Here is a 22,976-nt window from a genome sequence, read left to right on the forward strand (position 1 = left end):
CGACGTCGGGCTGTGACATTTTCCACTATCACATGCAAAGTGTACGAGTTTCATGAGTTTTTAAATAGTGTACTAAAATAATATTGTATAAAAACGAGGTGTAAAATACTGTTTGTACTGCAACAATAAAATCGAACATCCTTCGGTTGTAATTTTTGTAAACAGTATGTGGCGACTTAAACGTTTATGTATCTATTTGGAAAAGAGTTAAAAATAGGCAACAGCGTTATATTTTAGAGAAAAGTTACCTTTTAAGTTAATTTAAAATTATAACAAATAATATCTCAGATAAACAAGAAAGACAGAAATACAATATTTAATTAAACAAATAAAAAATTTATTTTATATTTAACCCTTTTTCAATTTTATACACAGATTTGCTTGTACACAATTTAAGTAGAAATTACTAAAGCTGTTATCACAATTATGTATCAGGAATATTGTGTATCATACAAATACACACAATTGCATATCAGAAAAATTACAGAATAAGTAACTTAAAATGCCATAACATTTGTAATCTTAAATCTTTGTGGCAAAAAGGACAAATATTATTCTGGACAAATTAACTTCATTCTAATAAAATATTTTAAAAAGAATGTAAAACTTGCACAAAGAACTGCAAGTGGTAATTAAGGAAGAACTTGTAAATAAATAAATCTTAACATTTTAACATTAAGTTTAATATTTTCAAAGTGCAAAAGAATTTGAACAATTTGTCTCTATATACACAAAACATTAACCAAAGTTGAACATTTTGGCTACTAGCTTTACATAAAAGTGGTTTCAAGAGGGGGGAATCTCCTGTATGACCTGATTTAAAATCTCATCTATGACCTCACAGTCATAGTTCACTTGGTCAGGATCCAGTGCAGGAACAAAAGTGACCAATAAACGGGCGACACTGCACCTCAGCTCCCTCAACCTAAGGACAGAACAGAGAGAGTGGATTTATATATATGTATATGCATTCAAATGTGACTCCTGATGAGTATGTACAAAAATGCCACCTTAATACTGAAAATCTTTGAAATAAGTCAACAAGGCTCTTACTTGGCCAGTGTCACTGCATTATTTGCCTCCACAGGTCTTTCATTGCTTTTTTCTTCCTTTGTGATCCCATTCACAAGGTTTGCAGCTGTGCTTGTGCTGCATGTTTGATTTGAACTAGTTTTACTTTTTTTCAGAGTCTCTTTCTCTACTTTTGCATTACTCGACTCCTCTTTGTTTTTCCTCAGCTCTTCTACTTCCTTCAGTAACTGAGTTTTCTCCTGCTCCAAGCTGTCCAACTTTACGTATAAAAGTTTGTGGGTAATGAAGAATGGAAGAAGGGAAAAAAGAAAAACAGTTAAAGCCTGACCTATCAAATAATGGAAAAGACCAGCTCTTGTAGACTACGATGCTGGTATGTCCACATCATGCCTTATAGCTAGTTTAACCAGCAAGGCTTCCATGGTCAGCCAGCTTCACCAGTATAAATTACCTTCACAGGCAAGATTTACCAGTTAAAAGGTTAGTCCACATTAAAATGAAACTTCTGTCATCATGTACTCACCCTCATGTCTTTCCCACCTTGTAAGACTTTCATTCATCTTCGAAACAGAAATGAAGACATTTTAAAACCAGAGATATGTCCTTCCATTGAAAGTCCATGCAAGTAAAACTTTCATGCTTCAAAAAGTCCAGAAAGAGATTGTAGAATCTTCTTGTTTTATATGATGAACAGATTTAATTTTGGCTTTTTTATTCACATTTAAACTCATTGCATATACATACAGCAAATCAAATATGGTAAACAGAAGCTCATAATCGGTTGCTTAATGTGTGAGAACCAATAAGGTTTGGTATTGCGTATTACGATTACCATACGTAGAATGGTTGAGCTTCTATTGACCATATTTGATTAACTAGTGTTGAAAGTTTTGGTGGAATTTACTTTCAGTGGAGAAACAGAAATCTTTCAGGTTTCAAGATGAACGAAAGTCATACAGGTTTGGAACAACGTGAGGGTAAGTAAATATAAGAGTTTTCATTTCTGGCTGAACTAATCCTTTAACAACATTAAAGCATTTCTAAGCAGTCTGGAAATTTATGCTGGTCTTTTCAGCAGGGACTAATTCCTTATTACTTACGAGCACTTTGAGAGTCAAAAATATCAGATGCTCACCTTACTTCTCAGTTCATTGCATTCTGTGTTGCGCTTGTCCAGCTCCCTTAGAAAAAAGTCTACTTGAAGAGCCATTTCATCATCTACATTTTCAAAATCATTTGTTGTTGATGAGTGTCCCTCCCCCTCAGCTTTCAACTGGCCACGACGCACCTCATCCTGTGCCTCTTTCTCAGCTTTGATTTGCAACAACACCTCCTCTTTCTTTTTTAGCTCATCCCTCTCTTCTGTAAGCTCTTTGATGCGCTGGGTGGCCTGTAAGTAGAGAGTCTTATATTGCTGTCCCTCTGATGGATCAGTCTGGATGCTCTGATGGGTGTAGTCCTTGTTCACAGTGAGTTTCAGGAGTTCGATATCTTTCTCCCGAACCTGCTCTTTTAATTCATCTCTTTCCCGGGCTGTGGCCTCCAGGAGAATTAGCAGGTTATCCTGTTGCTTCTGTGCTTCATGGGTTGGCATAAGGTCTTTTTCTATGTTAGAGAAAAGTGAGCTTTTAGAAGTTGTTGATGTCGTACCTTCATGGTTTTCTACATCTGACTTTGGATGTTCAAAACCGATTCTATTCTCCTTAATTGTGCCCTCTAGATTTGGTCTGGAACCTTCTGCACTACTACATGTCTCAACCTCCCCGGGGTCTTGGATTATTTCTGCACTGTTACTCATCTTGCATTTCACATCAGTAGCACTCTGCTCCATTCCTTTAGCATCATTCACAATCTCATCCCTCTTGATCTGCTGTTCTTCCTCCACCTTTACAATGAAATGTTCGGTTTGGGTTGTTATGTTGGTTTGGTCATTTGAAGTTGATGTCTTCATTGTTGCCTGATCACTGCACTCCATATTTAATCCTACTGCATCCTCGCTGGTACTTTCTTCTGCCTTTACCTTAGAGAGGTCAAAGGTCAAAGGTTTCGGTCTTGGTGTGCTATTGGTCTCATCAATAGCAATGTCATCATCACCCACACTGCTTGTTTCATCATCACTGTTTTCATCAACTTTTATGTCATTATTGTCTGTGATCTCCAAAGGTGAGGATATGAAATCAGATGTAGCTGTGGACGTTGATGGGCTATCTGGTGTGTTGCTACAGTCATCCTGAAATGTTCTTGTTCTTTTTGCAGCTTGGCTCTGGGTCAGTCCTAGACTTCTTTTCATCCTATAGAAGACATGTTTGAAATCATGTTGTGTGGAAAAAGAGAATTAAGAGAAGATTATCACAAATACAACAATTGAAAAAAGAGAAAGGAAGTAAGAGAATGATGTACCTTTTAGGAGTGGAGAGGGACATGACATTTGAAATCACTGGCATGTTGTCCGGGGCTATATAAATAATATTATTAATATAAATAATAAAAAATTTATAGCAAAAACAAACATGCACAATACTTGGCCTCACCAGATTGTGAGAGAGGTGTTGAATTTGAAGGGCTCTGTGCTGTCAGAGACACCGTAGGAGATCTGGGTGAGGGAGGGGCCTATGGAAACAAAAAGAGAGAGCGAAACTTAAATATGTTCTTATAATTGATAATTGCTTAACTAAGCTTGGGTAACAAAAAATATTACATTTTGCCGGAGTTCACGCACAAAGTCCTCACGTTTCCTTTTCGGATCCTTATTCTGCTGTATCAGCACATCATTTCTCAACCTTGCTTCTTCCTCCTAATCCAAAGAAATTGCCAAATAAATGACAAAAAAACTGGAAAGAAATCTGAGTACAAAACACAAACTCACCAGCCATTCATTACCTGAATTCTTTTCTGTTCCTGCATTTTTTTGAGGTTTCTCTCACTGTGTCAACATAACAGGAAATTAATGTCATATTAAGGTATTTCAGATCCATTTCTTTAAAAGAATCACTGGCTTAATTGTATCTTGCATAAATCAATGGGTCTATTTATTCATATTTAGATAACATAATAAATTAATAGTTGTACTAATAATTCACTCACTGCTGTTTGTATATTTTTAGGCAGTCTGAACTTTCATCTTCAGAATCTTCAGCTTCTTCTGGTTCTTCACATCGCCTGAATATAGAAAGAACAACTGTTTGAGCTAAGACACGTTTAGAGATTTGCAAACAAACTCAGAAGCAATTACATTTGTTGATAAATATTACAAGTTTCTACAAATGATACATTGCTAAAATGCACTGGGGTTCTTTTTGTGTGTTTTCGCACATTATATCTGTTCAGGGATGCAAACCCAACAGGTTGTTTTGTTGGAAAAGGATAATTCTAGTAATAAAAAAAAATTAAACATAATATATTAAATATGAAACATAGGTTGTTGAACGCATTTTATTAATTTCCCACAGTCAATGGACTCCTTCTTGCCTTGTTCTCCGGTGATGCAAAATAGCAATTGCCAAAAGTAATTTCAGTTCGTTTTCATCCACTCCTTCTCTCCATGGTTCACGCAAAACAACCTGAAAACGTAAGCATTCCTATCCTTCAAATGCCCCATCAGAGCTTTCAAGTGTGTAGGTGCCATAACGAAACCCTACCATTTCTGAATTTAATATACAGCCTTGATAATTGTATTATGATCATTACTACCTAAACGACATTTCTGATTGGCTAACACACACGGGCTGCTGTCAGATTGTTGTTTTTCTTTTACAGAGCCTTGGGATGTCACAGCAATATGTGATCTCTCAGGAAAAACCCATTTCACTGATATCTCTTCCAAGAGTGCTTATAATTGCTGTAGGTTAAAAGTCACTACCATTCAAATGTGTAGAATGACTATAATTTTTTAAAAGATATTACTGCTTCTTTTCCCCAATGTCGCTTTTAATTGATAAAAAAACTGTAATTCATATAACTGTAAAAAATAATTTTTTGCAGTCATGCCTCCAATCTATTAATAAAACACTATTACATATTCCTCATCCTTTTGTTGTGAAATAAATATGGGAATCACAATACAATGTCTTCTCAGTTTTTGAAATATCAAGTATTTCTTTGCGAGTCATTTTACACTTAAAATTAAGGTTTGGCATAGACATAGTTGAAATATTTGCCAACTGTGCCAAAACATTTATGTGCATTACAAATGCTTTATAAGTCTTGGTCGTGGCAAAAAAGTACTTAGAGTTACCATAGTTATAGATGACAGGATGACACTGTGGTTAGGGTAAACAAATTACGAATGAATGTACCATCGTTTGCCGCACTGTCGTTCTTTTATTCATCGTTCATCATTTCAACTAAATTAAAAAGTAAACATATCAAGTATCTGTATCAAACAAAGCAATAGTGACACATGGTAAAAACAATGTTTACTCACAATTGTGTGTTGTGACATTAATTCTTTTAATTTTAGTCTCTCTGAAAAGCCTGTGTCAAACTGTGTCTTGTTTAAAAATGAATCCGCAGTAAAATGAAGCAAACAAACGAACAGTCTTACTGACGCGATCTGGTTCTTCATCCACGCTTTCTTAATGTTAGGATCACAAGGAAGGCAATGCAAAGACTGTGTTTTTCCACAACTTGACACTGCAAAACATCATGTAATCCCAGAGGCATCTCTTTCGTTTTGTTGCGTCTGTCTCGCATTTACTACTACATGACATGCGCGAATCAAGGCGAGGCTAAAGAGGCAATGATGTAGAAGTAGGCACTGATCTTCTTCTGAAGAGGCGGCATTTTTGATGTAATAATGTGACAAAATCTGAAACGAGTCGTTTTGAAAACTGGTTTCAATAAAAGCTGTTTTTGGACTTTTTTGAGTTTTGAGTTCTAATGAACCCTTTAAGGGTTTGCAGAGGTAATACTTTTTTCTATAATAATAATGGATAATGCAAATGGAAAGGCACAAAAAATATAATAAATTGTAATGACTCTTCAAGGAACTTTTTGTTTGAGTAGTGCTGGAGGTTTTATTAAACATTAAAAGCTAAATAATAAAAAGTCAGATTAAACAAACAGGGTTCCCACTGATCCTTAAAAAGTTTAAAAAGTAAAATTTAAGGTTATAAAAAGTCTTATTTTTACTTATGACAGGCCTTACATTTTATGACACTTTGACTTAGACATATTTAAATCCTTTACCAAATTAAAACTATCTAATTAGAGTACACATTATTTTTTCTTATTCTTTCTTTGTGGATTTGCTTGTTTACGTGGCAATTCACGGCATTTACGACAACATATTACGTACAGTCTCCTCCACGAGAAAGGAAGAGAGAAGAAGATGATGGGTAAATGTCAGTTCAATTGTAAGTTCATTCTTTGTGTGTAGGAGTGTGCGATATGTATCATCTATGATGGCGCTTTTACTACATGATGTACGCATTTATATGCCCCCAAAATTCAAAATACTTTGGCATTTTTGCCCCAATGAGTTTATGTCATTTATATCATATGATGAAGTTATATTACAATATCACATGAGCAAGAGTGCCGTTTTCCCCATGTATCTGCATGATTGTAAATTAGATACTTCATTTATATAACAGTTAAATTAACAATAATTTTAGACACAATGTTGTCAATATTGTTTGTTTTTCCTTTATTTTGCCCTTATTCCGTGTTTTGAACGAATCAGTTAAATTAATTACCCTTTTAATAAAGACTCGTTCCTGAATGAATCAGCTATTTGAACAAATCGGTTGAATGAATGTCTCACTCAGTAAGACAGCGACTTGCCACCAGCTACAGCCGGTTTTAGTTTCATTTTAGTTTCAAATATCGAATTAAAAAACAATCTCATAGCATTTATGCAATTTTAAATGCAGTGTAAATATTAATGCCACTTCTAAGTCACCTTTGCAGTGCATAGATGGATTTTGTCGATAATAATTTATTTTGATTGGTAACAGACTATACTGTGTTATCATTCTAATTTAATTTAATTTGAATGTTAGAATTTGACATAAAGGGTGATTCATACATCTAATAAGTTTAGGGGAAGAAAATTGTATAGGAAAAAATGCCCTTGGAAATCAATTTAAGGTGGCAAATATTGCTCCGTAGTAAAAAAAAAAAAAAATTCATTTCTGTCACTGCTGTGATCTGAACACCACATAGAATATGAATAATATACTGTAAATGTCCATCAACAGTCTACAACAGGCTTAAACCATCCATGGTACCAACACAAAATCACACTCAGCAAAATATCATCTAATTATTATCACCAAAACTTTGAAATTTTCGAAATATAATTTTTTTTGTCAATATTGCAAACCCCTAATGTACAGTATTTCTTCAGGTCTAAAAAGGGTCTTAAAAAGACTTAAATTTGACTTTAAAGATGTGCAGCAACCCTTAACAAACCTGAACTGGGGGTTTGGATTCAATCGACAAAACCATTTTTCAGGCAGCTTATTCACGTCGATGCCATCGGGAAGTTTCCTCCACTTCAGGCAATTATCGCACTGAGCCCAGTTCTGATCAGGTCGTTTCCTTTATGTTAAACAAGGAAAAAAGTTTATGAATAAAGTGTCAAAAAGAAACAAAATGTTTTGTAGTGTGTGTCAGTGTATACTAACGGGATATCCTCCATAGGGACTGTGCTGTTCAATCCCCTCTTATGGCGGATTGCTTTCCAGTACTCTTCCAGTTTCACACCCAAAATGTTCATTGTTCTCCTGCGTGGACAAACAATAAACAGCTTAGACTGTTAAAGTATTGATTTCCTGTTTTAGAAAACAAAATTGGCTTGCAAAAACTTTTGAGCTTATTTTTATTAAAAGAGCTTATTTAGTTATAAAACAGTCCAATATGAGAACAAATCTTAACAAGGCTTCGAACAATTCTTGCAATTACCTGAATTGTTTGTAACCCTGCCTGCCTCATCAAAAATCAAACGCTGAATAGCAAATGAGCTCACAAAATAAGATATTCATAATTAGTCAAAATATTTTAAATGCAAATACTTGTGCAGTGAATATTGCCATATATTTAATGTATTTGACCATATACAGAATGTAGTAAAAGGAGAGACAGTATCTATATTCAACTGAATTCTAGTCACGTTTCACACTCGCCTGTACTCATCTGTGTAGTCAAAGTCCTGCTTGTTGTGTGTTGGGTGGAGGAAGTTGCACTCAATCACTGCAATGACTCCCACTCCTTTTCCATTTGCCTAATGCAAAACCAAGATTGAAAATGCATTTGGATACTCAAAAGTAGTAATAAACTACAAACAATTATTTTGTCACTCTAAAAAAGGTGGTGTTTAGGTGACAAAAAAACTATTTACCCTGTTTTGGCATCCAACACGTTCATAGGATTTGATTAGCCGGTTTTTATGGTACATCATGACTCCGTAATGCTCTTTGCTCTTGGTGTTGTATCCAAATATGATGGGGATGCTTTCTTTCTGAGAAGAAAAGACTTAAGGAAAGGTCCGTATGTGTGTATTCATAGCCAATTTAGTACTGTATTCTGATCAGAAATTACTATAATGATCTGATTGTGTAACAAGTATTTTTTTATATATAAATATTTTGTACCATACATTCATTAAAAGGTTTATGTCAAGTTGCTTTTATGTTTAAAATAAATACATTTTCTGTCTCTTATTAAAAAGGTAGCATCTTGGGGAACTAATTTCCCAATAGTTTTCTTTGGGAAACAGGGAATCACAGCTTGCTCCTTTTGATTGCATGGATACATTCAGAAAGTTGGGTTTGTATTTATCCTTGGCAATGAGCGCCAGGCTTTTAGAGATCAGCTGGGTTTTCACTTTCTGTCCACAAATGATAATCTGCATTTTGGGCTTCAGGTACAGGATGCTACAGTACGCCTAGAAAAAGAAAAGAGACATACAGACACAAATTACTTTTGTGTTCAAACCAGTGGCAGCTCCTGACTGTAAATTTAGGAAGGGCAGATTCTGGGTCTTTGCACTAGTTTATGATAAACATTTTGTAAGAGGTCTAGTGTCCTTGCCTTATTCAGTCTGAGGGTGGAGCTCTAATGTTGATTGACAGGATTGATAATAATGAGAAATGTTTCTTGAGCATCAAATCCTCATATTCAAATGATTTCTGAAGGATCATGTGACACTGAAGACTGGAGTAATGATGCTGTAAATTTAGCTTTGATCCCAGGAATAAATTACACTTTACTATCTATTCACATAGAAAACATCTGTTTTACATTGAAATATATATTTCACAATATTACTGGGTTTGTTTGTATTTTTAATCAAATAAATGCAGCCTTGGTGAGCAGAGGAGACTTCTTTTAAAAACATAAAAATCTTACAGACCCCAAACTTTTGAACGGCAGTGTATGTTAAGATGTAAATCCCCCTCTACACTCTGCACTTCACATTGTTTACAAAGGCCGCTGGGTGCAGATGTCAGATGCAGAAATATTTATGACTGAATCATTGGGATTAGCGATTATTGACACTGCCTGTACCCGTACTGTGTGTGGGGAAAAACGTCTGGAAAGCTACACTGATGGCCTCAGCCAAGATCAATTAAACCAGTTGATGCAAACAGAAACTCCCAGTTGCAGACCATTTTGGTTCGAAGTTGAGAATTTGGTATATTCCACAAGAAATGTGAAACTACCAGCTAAAATAGGACTGACAAACTGCCAAATTGAAACTGAAGTTGTCAAGGCTGACATTCCACTCCTGCTAAGTAAAACATCCCTGAAGAAGGCAGGGACTATTTTGTATATACTCCGTGTGCAGTGCATATGCGGTGCGTATACGGTACAGGAGCAGCATGCGCTATAGTGCTTTGACATATGCTGCGTTTGTAGTGCGCTACTGATCTGCACTTTCTGTCCACCAGTTATCATGTGATTGCCTGCTGTGATGCGAGTGTTCCCCCCACCGCCTCCCCAAAATATATATCATATATTTTTTTGAGGGGGAAAAAAATCATATATGATGGCATTTTTCAACTTTTGGGTCTATAATCATACTTTTTTGTTTTTCTTGACCCTGTAATTTAGTAACTGTAGAACACATTAACTGTAATTATGCGTATATGATGAAATTAATACAGTTTCTTGTCAATCTATGTCTATTTTAATGTGAACAATGCGCTGCCACTTTAATTTAGTAGTGCGGTGCAGCACAGCAAAAATAGACTCGGCCCGGAAACGATCTCTGCACTGCTGTATACGCATCGCACCTGGAACGGATCGCCGGACCGCACCTGCGTGCAGTGTGAAAGCCCTAACCTGTTAACGTGGGTATGTAAAAAAATACGCACCGCATACGCACTGCGTATGCACAATTTGTGCATACATGTGTGAAACGGGCGTTATAAGCGGATAAGAAGGGCACTACATACAGAAAGAAGCTCAGGCCCACGGATGACATGTATGTGACAGGAGACAAGGTATATTACAAAAAGCAGTCTGTCCTGAGTGGAAGGGACCAGGGGTAGTTATTGGTCAGGATGGAGCTGTTGTATTTGTAAGACATTGGAGGACTTTTGTGATTTGTACATCAATATACACCGAGGATGGATTGAGCGTGAATAAATCATGGGATAAGTTTAATTTTCGGGTGAACTATTCCTTTAATATTTAAAAGTATCACTTAATTTTTTACCATCATTTCATATTTCTCTATTGAAATTTTTTTTTAAACATGATCTCATGACATAATATATTCCATTGTAATTGCATTTGTGCCACCTCTGAGCAGCATTAAACAGTGTGTAAATACATCTAGATGCAGCTTGTGCTACAGCAGTGCAAAGATTGCTAGTTGTGCTAAAGATTGTTAATACTGATATCTTTTTACTTTTACAATTCATTATTCATTCCGTTTATGTAGAGGTCCATGTTTTGCATGAATATTTTGGTGGTGCACTGCTCTACCTTACAGACAAGCCGCAGCTGGTTCAAACTGTAATGCATAATGAAGTTATGTCCCTCATCACAGACACACTGATGATACAGCATGTAGACTGTAATCTGTTAGACCTGCTCAACATACAGTAGGAGGGTGAAGTACTCACCCGCAGGGAGAAGCTGCTCTCTGGGCTTGACTGTAATACGTGGCAGGGTTGCTTGTATTTATCCTTTTCACTCTCATATACTTCAGATGGAATCAGGATGTTATAGCGGTCTGTTTCAAAGTCAAACTCAGATTTGTCTGTGGATGTTCTGTCACAGGGGAAAAAAACCCATTATTTAAACAAGTTCAACTATGCATTCCTGTAAAGAGTATGGTGCAAGCAACACCAAGCTGAATCAGATATTGAGAAAAACTGCTCTAAACTACATTATTAGCAGATCTTCTCATTATTTCTAACATTTCTTATTCTCTGCCTCACTTTCTACCAGCATGCTTACTTGCGGAGATTCCAGATGATGATTCGTGTTCCTGTGGAGTCGGTGGTATAGTGTGCATTGATGGCATTGAGTTCACAGAGCAGTTCTTCCTGTGTCTGGAACAGAGAGAAGCGCAGGATAGCTTGGAGACTTGCTGTGTGTTGTGACTCAGGTCGGAGTGAGAGGAAAGGTCAAGGATAAAGACGTCATATAGATAATATATGCTTAAACTCTTACTTAAAAAAACAACTTTTACAACAAATGGTGAAACTGATCAAATGCAAAAGAACATTAGGCACTGAATTCCTACAATGTCTAAAATCATCTCTCTAATTTCTTATTTTTATATCATGCTAAATATTATATTATATTATATCCTTTGTAACCCATCCATTAAAGCCTCTTCTTGTCTTTTTTTGGAAGGTAAGGATATATGACTGTCCAATGCGTTTGAAGGAGACAATGGGTACAATGACATTCTCTGCATGTATCTCCTGAAGGTACGTCTGGGACAGCAGGCCCACACACATGGACTCTCCATTCTTGGAAAACACAATGGCGTCCTTTCCCAAGCGCATGGAACCAGACTTAAATCCATTGCCGTAGAGGCCCACAGGGACATGGCCATTTATAGTCTCCTTGTCACTGAAGCCAAAACTGAGAGGGAGAGGAACACAATACATTAGGCTATATATTAAAATTTGTATTTACATTACTGTTTAACCGTGGGGTCAGTAACGCTGCTTTTTTTCACCAAACGTGACGCTAAAGATACTTATAATATTACAAAAAATTCTAATTTAAATAAATGATGTTCCTTTGAACTTTCTATTCATCAAAGAATCATGAAAAAATGGATCAGTTTCCACAAAATGTTTCACAAAATGCACCAAACTAGCATATTAGAATGATTTCTGAAGGTTCATGTGAAACTGCAGACTACTGATGACATTTCAGCTTTGCAATCACAGGAATCAATTCATTTTAAAATAGAAAAAGTTTATTTTTACAATATTATACAATATTTGAGTTTTACTGTATTTTTTAACATTAGACGCCCCTTTCAAAACCAAAAAAATTACAGTAGTGTAAATATATTTACAAAAGACATTTATGTTTCAAAAAAGTTCTTTTATTTTATAATAAATGCTGTTCTTCAAACTTTCTGTTCATCAAAGATCCTGATAAAAGACAGTTTCGCAGTTTCTGTTTCCACACTTCATGAACAACCATTTTCAACTATGATAATAAGAAAAGTTGGTAACACTTTATTTTACAGTATCCTACATATGTTACATGTACTTACCATAGTAATGACAGTCAATTATGCATACTTACATGCAACTAAACCTCAAGCAAATCCTAATCCTACCCTAGAGTAAGTACATGTTGTTAATTAATATTACTCAGTACTTAAATATATAATTATACTGTAACAATGCCGCCTCAAAAAATAAAGGGTAAAACAGCACATTATATCATGTGACACTGTAAGAATCACTGTTAGGATCATGAACCCCAAATGTGTGCTAGTCAACATACTGGTTTGTGTTCTCACCCACCTGAGCATTTTGTGCATCTTATCGTAATCCATTCCTGCTCCATTATCCATGAAAATTAGACAGTCGTGACCTCTGATTGCTGCTTTATCAATCCAAAACTGTTTGGCACTCACATCTGGGTCGTAAGCATTGTCTAAAGTAGAAAATATACATTTAAATTATGATCAAATTATCATATTTATCCTAGTGTCTTAGTAGCTCTCTATTGAGGTAGCCCTGAAAACTATTCTTACAAAATATTTTAATTCCTTACTTGACCCTGGCAGGAATTAAACACAATAAAGGACTTCATGGCTAGCTGTTAATGAGCAATACATGGAATGCAATAAAACTATTTATTTAATTTATTACATACAGTACTAAATAGTATCATGCACTGGTAATATAGCCAGGAATGTTTTTAAGATGTGAAACTAGGTTATAAATACATAGTAATCTAAGACTTGGGGGAACACACCCATTGTTTGCTAATACATATTCTCACAATGAGCGATATCAGAAGTGTCCGCTTACCTATCAGCTCTGCAATGGCACTGAAGGGCCAGGTGTGGCTAGTGGAGTTGGTGTGAAGGAACTTTGGATTAAGCTATAAAAGGGTCAAATACACAGGAAACTTTATAAGTAACACCCTAAAACACAATTTATGTTTGTATGGATTTCTTAATAAAAGCTGTATTCTAGGATTGTGGATCTCTGGTCACAGGAAACTTCTTATCTTAATACTTTAGATTTGAAAAAGTTCTACCATTACTGAACAGACAGGATAGGGTTCTGTGTTAGGATGTTTCTTTAATATAAGACTTGCAAATAGATTTTTCTCCATATTATCTGTTTGCAAATTTGAAGGTTTAAATTTTTTTAATCTGGATTTTCAAAAGACCCTAAGTTATTCTACATTTTACAATGTATTTATTTAATCAATAACTTATTTTCTGAACCATTTTATAATTAATATATCATTTGGATGAGTCTTATTCTGAGTTGGTTTTAGAAAAAACATAAATAGACAGCAGCACTTGGAAGTAAAAACTTATTTTTTCTATAGATTATATTTTTACAGATGAATTATAAGTCTTTTATGAGAGGCCTACCATGAGTTTACTGTTATTGTTAAGTGATATATTTGCAACAAATCTGTATTTCTACTTATTATTAGGGGCCAACAAGCACTGAAGGTGTGTGCACCTATTATTTGTATCCATTTTTCTTAATCATCTTCCACTCTTGTGTCTTTTTTTTATTATATTTCATCCCTTTATGAGATGAGACAGGAAGCAACAGTGAGGAGAGAGGGGAACAGGACAGGCAAAGGACTTGAACTCAGGTCGCCTGAAGAGGCTGCGACCATAAGGTTATTACTCCAACACCGCTCCTGTGTTTATGGTGCTTGAAGGAAACTTAAAGTTATAAAATTTGGCTCACATATAGAGGACAGTCTCAACATTAACCACAGCGGATTTTGAGTATCTGTCTAAACCGTGTAGCGCCACCAACAGCTCAAAGGTTTCACTAATGTCTATGCTAATAACTTTTGAACTTAAGAGCTAGAAATAACAGTTGTCCTGAGCATAATGTACCGGATTATCAAAAGAAAAAGTTTTAGTGTATCATTACATTTTTTTCCAGTTGGAGCCACTGTTTCTCATTTTTATGGGTGAGCTACTGTCAGTAGCCTACTGATCACACTGAGGGGACTGATACAGTGTGGTGGACTAACATTACCAGGGTAAGGAGTTTAAAAACAAGCGCAAGCGTCGCGTTTTTTAAGGTGAAACGAATAAACGGGCAGATTTAGCCTCGATTAGGCACATCCCGTTGACAGAGAAACGAAACTGAAAGTATAATTCGATTTTGGATCCTTTCTGATAGGACGACCAACGCATACGTCACAGCAAAACAAATGCGTGAACATAACATTATCCGATTACAGCATTTTCCACACACACTGTGAAATATTTGTTGTTGTTTATTGTTAAGAGCAAACATATAGATAATTTAAGATGACATATAAACCATCAACCTGCCAATGACAATGCTAACAGTGCGAGAAATTACGTTATTGCGTAACGTTAACTTATACACTTTCCAATTGGTCTATTAACATGGTGTCTATTACCATGCGTTAATTACACACGTCAGGGTGTAATAATAAATGTATTAAACATGCATACCGCACTGAGAGGGATCCCTCTCTCCGTTTGCACCGCCATCATTGATATGTACAAACCCGCGACGATACAAACCCATGTACAAACCTTCAAGGGAGGTGTGATGTCTATGAGTGTGACTCTGACATCCGGGAGTACTGACCGAAGGATTTTCAAAATAAAAGCCCAAACAAGGGGACGTAAAATGATATGCTTTTTTTAAAAAAATATTTGTATTTATTTGATGTATTATTTATTTAACGTTAATATGTTTAAGTTATTAATAGTATCAAGTATTAATATAAATAAATTATTAGACCAGTTTTGTTGTCATATGACAAGACCACAAAGAGAATATCTTTTTAGACTCCAATCAATGGCTAAGGTCAGTCAAATAAAATAATTTAAAATTAAAATTAGAATAAAAAAATATATAAAATAAAATAAAAAGCACATATTACTGAGGTCAAATAGTAAGTAACTCTTATTAAAATATAGGATTTTTAAAAAAGGACCTTGAAAACATATAAATTCTTGTTCAGAAAGTATTGTAGGATTTTTACTTTATGATGTTTTTAATATTACATGAGATAAAAGAAGAGAAGACGAGAGAAGATAAGAATGCAACGAAAATTTTACGATTGTTTTGTTCAATCATTCCTTTTGCTCAATTATTTATTGATTCTTCTTGAGTTTAAATGTTCTAAAAGGTGCCTGCCCAACAATCGTACTGTTATTTTGAAAGAAATTCTCAATGGAACCCATCACTTCCGGATTGGAAGTCTTCTTTTTGCAAGTGGCTAAAGACAAGTAAACAGTACTGGTCCAAATTAATTGATCTATGCTTTGACACAATACCACGAAACTCGGCTGTTTAACATATTGTTGAATACAGTTGTCTACAGTTGATAAATAGCCCGATAATTGACAAAGATGTTTGGACTGGAGCTGTCAACTGGTGAGCAGAATGTATTACTACTTTCTTGCAAATTTAAAGAGCAGCAATTCGTGTTCGTTCACAATCTGTGCTCTAATTAAACTAAACACGACAAAATTAACCTTATATGAATATAATAATTGGTATCAATATATATTTTGACATAACTCATACTGTCTGCCATATAATTGGGTACCGTTTTTACTTTAACCTGAACCGAATGTCACAAGTTGGCCTATAAACACACACACACACACACACACACACACACACACACACACACACACACACACACACACACACACACACACACACACACACACACACACACAGGCATTAATTGGTATAACCAAGCATTAATAAGTTATTTGATTCTGATTATCCCTGACATTTTGCCTGTTTTATTGCAGATGTGGATGATGTGGTCAAAAAAATTGAACAGCTCCCCACAGACTTGTTTGCAGAAACGGTAAGATTTGTCAGTATTGTGTGGTCATGTACAATGGGAAGAAACAAATTGTGCTTGAAAAATTTGCAACACTTCACAGTTCATATTTACATATCATCAAGTTATTTACTGGATGTGGTATTGAAAGTTAATTCAGACTTCTGATACTGTCTTTTAATTTTCCAGCTCCAGGTGATCCTTGTTCATCTTCAGGATCAGAGCAGAGCAGTAGATTTGATTGAAAACTGTGATGTAAGCTCACAAAATTGACAGGGATGTACAGTAATTACATTGTAAATTGAGCATGTACTTGCTTTTTATGTCTTTGAAATGCTTTTATTTCCCTAACTCAGAAATTTCAAAGAGCTGGGATAAACCTGGATCAGAAAGCTCTTCAAGATATTATAAGACTGATGTCATTTTATTTTAGGTACAGTATTATCTTTCAAAGGACAAAATGTCATTGATGTAAACGTTTCTGAAGTAAAATGGGACTTATTTCAAACCCTGTGTGTATACACATTTCTGGAACATGTTGATTTTGCCTGTTTTATTGGTGTCGGCTGCGATTACATTTATGATAAATATTTATTAAACAGGTTAGCTGCAAAGAGCAATCTCAGTGCAGATGTCTTGGTCAGTAAATTGACTGAATACAGCAGTAAATGGTCCAAAACAAAGCTACAGTTGGTGCACCAGCTTTGGACTGAGCATGGTGCTCTTCTACATGCACAGCAGGAGGTCCTGACAATGGCTAGTATTGGACAGGTGTGTCACATGATTCTTGTTTTTAGTGTCGCTATTGGTCAGCCGCTATTCTCTCTCAGGTTGTTGATATCAAAGCTTCTTCACTCTTAGCTTATAGATATCCAGTGGAAGCTTGGAATGGCAGTGAGCTCAGATACCTGCCGATCCCTCAACTCTTCGTTCATCTCGGTTCTAATCAAAATCGCGGACACGTCAGGGGAGGTATCATATAAATCCTTTGAGATGACAGTACAGCAGTTCCAGGTATGGAATTATGCATTTTTCTAATTTCATTTTAAACCATCTGAAGTGTCTAAACTCTAAATATATTCATATTTATCTTTTTTTTGTCCCTCAGAACTTCCACAGGCAGTTCAAGGAAATGGCCTCCGTTTTAGAGACTGTTTAATATTTTTCTGCATCTGATTTTTGCAGCAGTGATTCTGAACCATTCTGTCTTTGACTAAATATTTACGTTTAAGTATTTAACAGTTAATAATTTTGCACTGATCTCTTTTCTTTTTTATTCCTTTAATACTGTCAGCACTGAATAAAGACATCCAAACACATGTCCTATAGTGTTAGATCCCGCATGGATCAACACAAATTTCCATTTGTCATTAAAATTGATCTTCAAAATTGTCTAAAGTGCCTTTAGGAACATTAATGACATGTTTTTCCCCTTTCAAATAACAAATAACGCTTATGAGTTGATGTTCAAGAACATGAATTTCTTCTAATATTTTTCAATAAAATTAGTCACAAACCACTATTTTGTGTTTTGTTTATAGTTTTTTTTTAATGTATTGCACCTTCTTAACATCACAATCACAATCCTTTACAATGCTTAACAGTAAAGATGGTGTTGGATTCGGTTTAATTCGTTAGGATGACCTGTTATTTTGAATAGACTTATTTAATAATATTTCCAAAAATCTAATTTTGGCAGCTTCGTTGTCTTGACAGTGGAACTGGTTTGTTGTTTTGTCTTGGCTGAAAGATACCAGATTAAATATGTTTGAATGTGACCTTGCAACACAGCAGAGAAAGAAATAATTTAAGGGGCGTGAATACTTTTGAAATCCCTGAAACATGTGCCTAGTGATGGCAACTTTAACAGACTATATTACAGGCTATATGTGATGATGGGCTACAGTTGTCTCTGATGGTCTCTCATATTCATCTGGAAGTGGTGATATTTGTCTAGCATCTTGTTTTAATCTAGGCACTTAGTCAGCACTAGATGGCAGCAATAGTAACATGAGAGAACTTTTTAAAAATGTGTTTTCAATTTATTTTATTCACCAACTAGTACTTTTATGAAACATAAATGAAAATTATTATACAGGTCCTCAGTTGGCCTTGAACTGAATTCGATATCTCATCATATCTCATTGTGTTAGACAAGCAATGTGTTTACTGATGCAAAGGTGAGACAACCTACCTGTCACTCACATGAAATTGCAACAATAGCAAACCACAATGATCCAATCAATTCCCAATGGACAAAATCAAGTCCTGTCCTACGTTTGTTCTTGTTCGAGAAGCTTTTTCACAACGAAATACGTCACAATAGGGAAGAAAACACGACTTCAGTTTAATGCCCTCTTTTTTTTAAAGGGACAATGTGTAGTTTTTTTAGGTATTTTATTATCTAAAATCAATATTTTTACTCATAAATATGTCCTCAATGGTGTACAAATACCTCTGCCAATTATCTGACTTATCCTCGTAAAAGAAGAATTTCTTATCTTTATATTCATGTGACGGGTTATGGAGGCTTTCATGTAGTTCCGCCATCTTGAAAAACTATAATAGCAGAGAGGGTCAAAAAGTACTAGGCCTACGCGTTTCCACAACGCATTTTCTTTCAGAGCCAGCGTCACATAACTGAAAGCAGCAGAAACAGAGGAGCAGAGCAGTGAGAGGTGCTTGTCACTGCCCCGGCAAGTTTAAAAGGCTGCATTGCACTGTTATTTTGATATCTAACAATGCACGTACTTCAGAAAATATAACAAATAAAGAAGGCATAACTACTAATTACAATAGTTCATGTTTATCACAGTCAGTAATTCATACTGTAACATTCGTTTGCTCGTTGTGTCAAGTTGCAGTTTGTTTGAAATAACAAACCTGTTCACCCGAAGGAAAACTCGACGAATTGGTATTAGAAGACATCCTGTCATAGCTTTTTGGTAAATTGCTACCGTAGATGCAACACGCATTTGAAAAAGCGAGGCGCTGGCATAGACAGTAAAAGAAAGCGCTGGCGCGCACAATTCGTTTGATTGCAAAATACAATTTGACCGCTAGATGGGAGAAATTCCTACACAATGTTCCTTTACAGCAGCACTATGCAGTTTTTTTAGCTTAACTGAACAGCTTCAGTATTATTGGAATGGTTATATGACTCTTTTCGGGTTGAATGGTGGTCGTCTCGCTCCCCTCTGGTGCCTGTGAGTGGAAAAACCGCACTTGCAACTTTGGGCCGGCGGACCGCCAGCCTCAGCATCAGGAAGTATCGCATGATTTCAGCTCTCGCGATGTAACGTATTGCTTTACGGCACTGCACGCATTACACTTATACACGCTCCCATACAGGATCCGGCTAGCTATAAGAACAACTATCGTCATGGCTAAACTGGCATATAAGAAGCAGAAAGCTAGGAAAGCATTGTCGGAGGAACAGAGAAAGAGGAAACGGCAGACTGACTGAGCGAGGAGTCAGACACGAGTAAATTTCGGACCTGCGTTTTCAGAATGGAGAACAAAAGGAAGAAAGCGCGGTCGGAAGAGTCTAGAAAAAGGTAATGACAATATGACAGCGCGAGGAACCGGACAAGAGTCCCAGGCTTTCACTGTTAAAGTTGATTCCTGCGATTATCATGACAACAGTTGTCAATATCTCACATAATTATCAGGACATAAATAAGCCTACACATTGTAAATAGTGTAAATGAGCGGAATTTGCAAACTATTATGATAAATTGCAATAATCATGTCTAACAACATCATAATAACGGACATTGTTATGAAATAATGCAACGTACATGATGTAACTTTATTGGTGTCATCTGGCATTTAGGCTCAGGTTGGCCTAACGAGGTAGGCTACTTTATCATTATAAAGTGCAGAGGCCGTGAGTCCAGATCATAGACTCACGCTCTGCGTGAGTTGTATTTACGACAGTAACGTCAAATACAAGTACTCTACAGTGACTCTAGGGGTCGCTGTTTGACAAAAACGGAAATCCTGCATAGTGTCGCTTTAAGTAAGTAAGTAAAGTTTATTTATAGAGCACCTTTCACAGATAAAATCACAAAGTGCTTTACAAAGTGCAACCACAAAATAAAACAGTATACACTCAGTAAAAATTACAACATTTAAAGAGCCCAAAATAAAACCCAGTTAACTAAATGCTTGTCTAAATAACAGTGTCTTAAGATGTCTTTTAAAAGAATCGACCGAGTCGGCCACATGGAGGAACAAAGGCAAGGCGTTCCACAGTCTGGGGGCTACAACCTGAAAGGACAGGTCTCCCCGGGTTTATAGCGAGTCTTTGGGACCATTAACAGACTCTGGCCTGAGGATCGGAGTGCACGGCCTGGGGAGTATGTGCATAACAAATCAGCAATGTATTGAGGGGCCTGACCATGTAAAGCTCTAAAAGTTAAAACTAATATTTTAAAATCAATACGCAATTTGATGGGTAGCCAGTGTAAGGAGGACAAAATGGGTGTAATGTGTGTCCTCCTGCCAGATCTTGATAGAAGCCTTGCCGCAGCATTTTGAACCATTTGAAGGCGATTTAAAGTAGATTTGTTACAAAAAGTAAGAAGAGAGTTACAGTAATCTAACCGTGAAGAAATAAAAGCAAGGATAACCACTTCGAGGTCAGAGTCTGATAAAATTACCCTCAATTTCGCAATATTTCTTAGGTGATAAAAGCAGTTTCTGACCAAAAGTCTAGAATGGCAATCCAAAGACATTGACTGGTCAAACCAGACACCCAGGTTTCTGATGCTCGACTGGACAGAGGAGCTCAGAGAACCAAGGTTTTGAAGGATGGATGCTATTTTATTGTCTGGGGCAACAATTAGGGTTTCAGTCTTTTCCGAATTTAATTGAAGACAGTTACTTGCAAGCCACGATTTAACTGAAGAAAAACATTCCAATAAATCTGTTAGTTTGTGGAACTCGGTGTCATTGAACGAGCAATACATCTGTATGTCATCAGCATAAAAATGGTATGACACATTGTTAAAATGGCTAAAAAAATTTCCCAAAAGGGTAATGTACAGTAAAAACAAAAGTGGCCCTAGGACAGAGCCCTGTGGAACTCCCTTCAAGAATGGAGTGGGTTCAGACAGTATATTATTTACATATACAGAAAAGGTTCTGTCACTCAAGTAAGAGGAAAACCACTTTAAAGTTGAAACACTTTTCAGATAAACGTCGTTTTCTAAGATAAGGTTACAGATAGATTTTTTTTGTGTGTGTGATCAACAACTCACATATGTGTTCTCTTAGTATCATGTGTTATTCGGTAGAAACATAGAATGATTTAAGTAAAAATTTACTTTGAACGGGAGTTGGGTTTTGTTTCAATCGTCCCTCCACAGCGGGACGATTTAAACACAGGGGTGGGACGGATGAACCGTCCCGACAGCGCCTCCAGCCATTTAAACCTGTTTTGTCCGTTAACTAAAAAACTCTGATATTATACACTTAAGGGTGTGATGCAGTACTAAGACACCTGCCATATTATTATTACAATGGCACATGAAACAATAAATACAACTTGTCAGTCAAAAAAAAGTACCGCACAAAAGATTTCACTAACCACACTCAAAAACAGCTTTCCGGCTCTAACTTTAAAACGGCAAGACGTAAAGAAGAAATGTTTTTGCGGGTCTGATAGGCATTGCCGGTACGTGCTGACGAAATTTGACGTACATAACGTGAGTGGTTTTCAAGGAAATCTCAATGTTTCATCCGTCCCGCGTTTCAATTGTCCCGGCTCTCCCCTACTTCTGAATAGCATACTAGTATACTACTTTTACGATTTCTACAGTAGCTACTCTACTATAGGCCTACTAAAGAAATGGCAGAAATAGTAAGAAAAGTAGGCCTATGGAAACATACTATTTCCAATTCAGCCGCTGTCTGAAATGAAGGGTAGACAGTTTACTCTGTATACTACAAAGTATGCAGTTATGTTAGTATTTGATTCCGAAATATGACCACAGTAACCTATATATCATTTTAAAAAAAACATGATAGCTTCTAGAGACAGCAGAGGGCGCTCTTGAGTATATTGAATAATTTTTGTGCAAAAGTACAGTTTCATGTTTCAAACCTGTCAGTAGCCTACACATGTAATGTTTATCCAGTTCACTATACTGGCAAAATCATTATTTAATACTATTAACAAATATTGCTAGAAGGAAACTTCCCTTGCATAGGATACCATTGATTCACACTGAATTTTACAAGTATGCTCACCTTAAACACCCTGAGCCACACCCTGCATTTACTAGAAATGTGAAGAATGCTTTATCCACAGTAAAATCTATTGTCTCAACTTTTAGTGTTCATTGGCCCAGAAAAAAAAGGTTTTCTGAATTTAGTATTTTTATATATGTTTAGATCATCAGAAACAAATGGTAATAAAAAAAACATTTTTGAAAAATTATATTTTGTTCATAGGT

The 22,976-nt window shown here is 36.0% G+C and overlaps 2 protein-coding genes across 2 annotated transcripts; one reads left to right on the forward strand and one right to left on the reverse strand.

Annotated features, from left to right (window-relative positions):
- Positions 1 to 315: 315 nt before the first annotated feature.
- Positions 316 to 15,257, reverse strand: morc3a (MORC family CW-type zinc finger 3a). The gene is made up of 19 exons (XM_077216550.1): positions 15,158 to 15,257; positions 13,500 to 13,572; positions 12,987 to 13,119; positions 11,858 to 12,081; positions 11,446 to 11,602; positions 11,109 to 11,256; positions 8,789 to 8,920; positions 8,375 to 8,494; positions 8,160 to 8,257; positions 7,662 to 7,760; positions 7,447 to 7,575; positions 4,117 to 4,191; positions 3,913 to 3,955; positions 3,731 to 3,826; positions 3,564 to 3,642; positions 3,433 to 3,487; positions 2,168 to 3,323; positions 1,054 to 1,289; positions 316 to 925 (listed from the first exon to the last, which is right to left on the reverse strand). The coding sequence occupies exons 1-19, from the start codon at positions 15,197 to 15,199 to the stop codon at positions 787 to 789; spliced, it is 3,234 nt and encodes a 1,077-aa protein (XP_077072665.1). The 5' UTR covers positions 15,200 to 15,257; the 3' UTR covers positions 316 to 786.
- A 642-nt stretch (positions 15,258 to 15,899) lies between these two features.
- On the forward strand, positions 15,900 to 18,037 carry commd6 (COMM domain containing 6). Its single transcript, XM_077215360.1, has 7 exons — positions 15,900 to 16,091; positions 16,481 to 16,539; positions 16,705 to 16,770; positions 16,872 to 16,948; positions 17,118 to 17,286; positions 17,377 to 17,529; positions 17,624 to 18,037. Exons 1-7 carry the CDS (start codon positions 16,067 to 16,069, stop codon positions 17,672 to 17,674), a joined length of 600 nt encoding a protein of 199 aa, XP_077071475.1. The 5' UTR covers positions 15,900 to 16,066; the 3' UTR covers positions 17,675 to 18,037.
- The last annotated feature ends 4,939 nt before the right edge of the window (positions 18,038 to 22,976 follow it).

Source organism: Siphateles boraxobius, unplaced genomic scaffold (assembly GCF_051911475.1).
Source record: "Siphateles boraxobius isolate OS27281-9 unplaced genomic scaffold, OSU_SipBor_1 7, whole genome shotgun sequence".
Lineage (NCBI taxonomy): Eukaryota > Metazoa > Chordata > Actinopteri > Cypriniformes > Leuciscidae > Siphateles > Siphateles boraxobius.

What these genes read in the sequence shown, in the direction of transcription:
- morc3a (XM_077216550.1), bottom strand. Translation starts at nt 15,199, where the DNA reads ATGATGGCGGTGCAAACGGAGAGAGGGATCCCTCTCAGTGCG. An exon ending in AAGATGCACAAAATGCTCAG is followed by an intron (nt 12,082 to 12,986) that starts GTGGGTGAGAAC and finishes TCTCCCTCTCAG; the next exon opens with TTTTGGCTTCAGTGACAAGG. An exon ending in AATGCAGTGACACTGGCCAA is followed by an intron (nt 926 to 1,053) that starts GTAAGAGCCTTG and finishes TTCTGTCCTTAG; the next exon opens with GTTGAGGGAGCTGAGGTGCA.
- commd6 (XM_077215360.1), top strand. Translation starts at nt 16,067, where the DNA reads ATGTTTGGACTGGAGCTGTCAACTG. An exon ending in CTGATGTCATTTTATTTTAG is followed by an intron (nt 16,949 to 17,117) that starts GTACAGTATTAT and finishes TTTATTAAACAG; the next exon opens with GTTAGCTGCAAAGAGCAATC. An exon ending in CAATGGCTAGTATTGGACAG is followed by an intron (nt 17,287 to 17,376) that starts GTGTGTCACATG and finishes CTTCACTCTTAG; the next exon opens with CTTATAGATATCCAGTGGAA.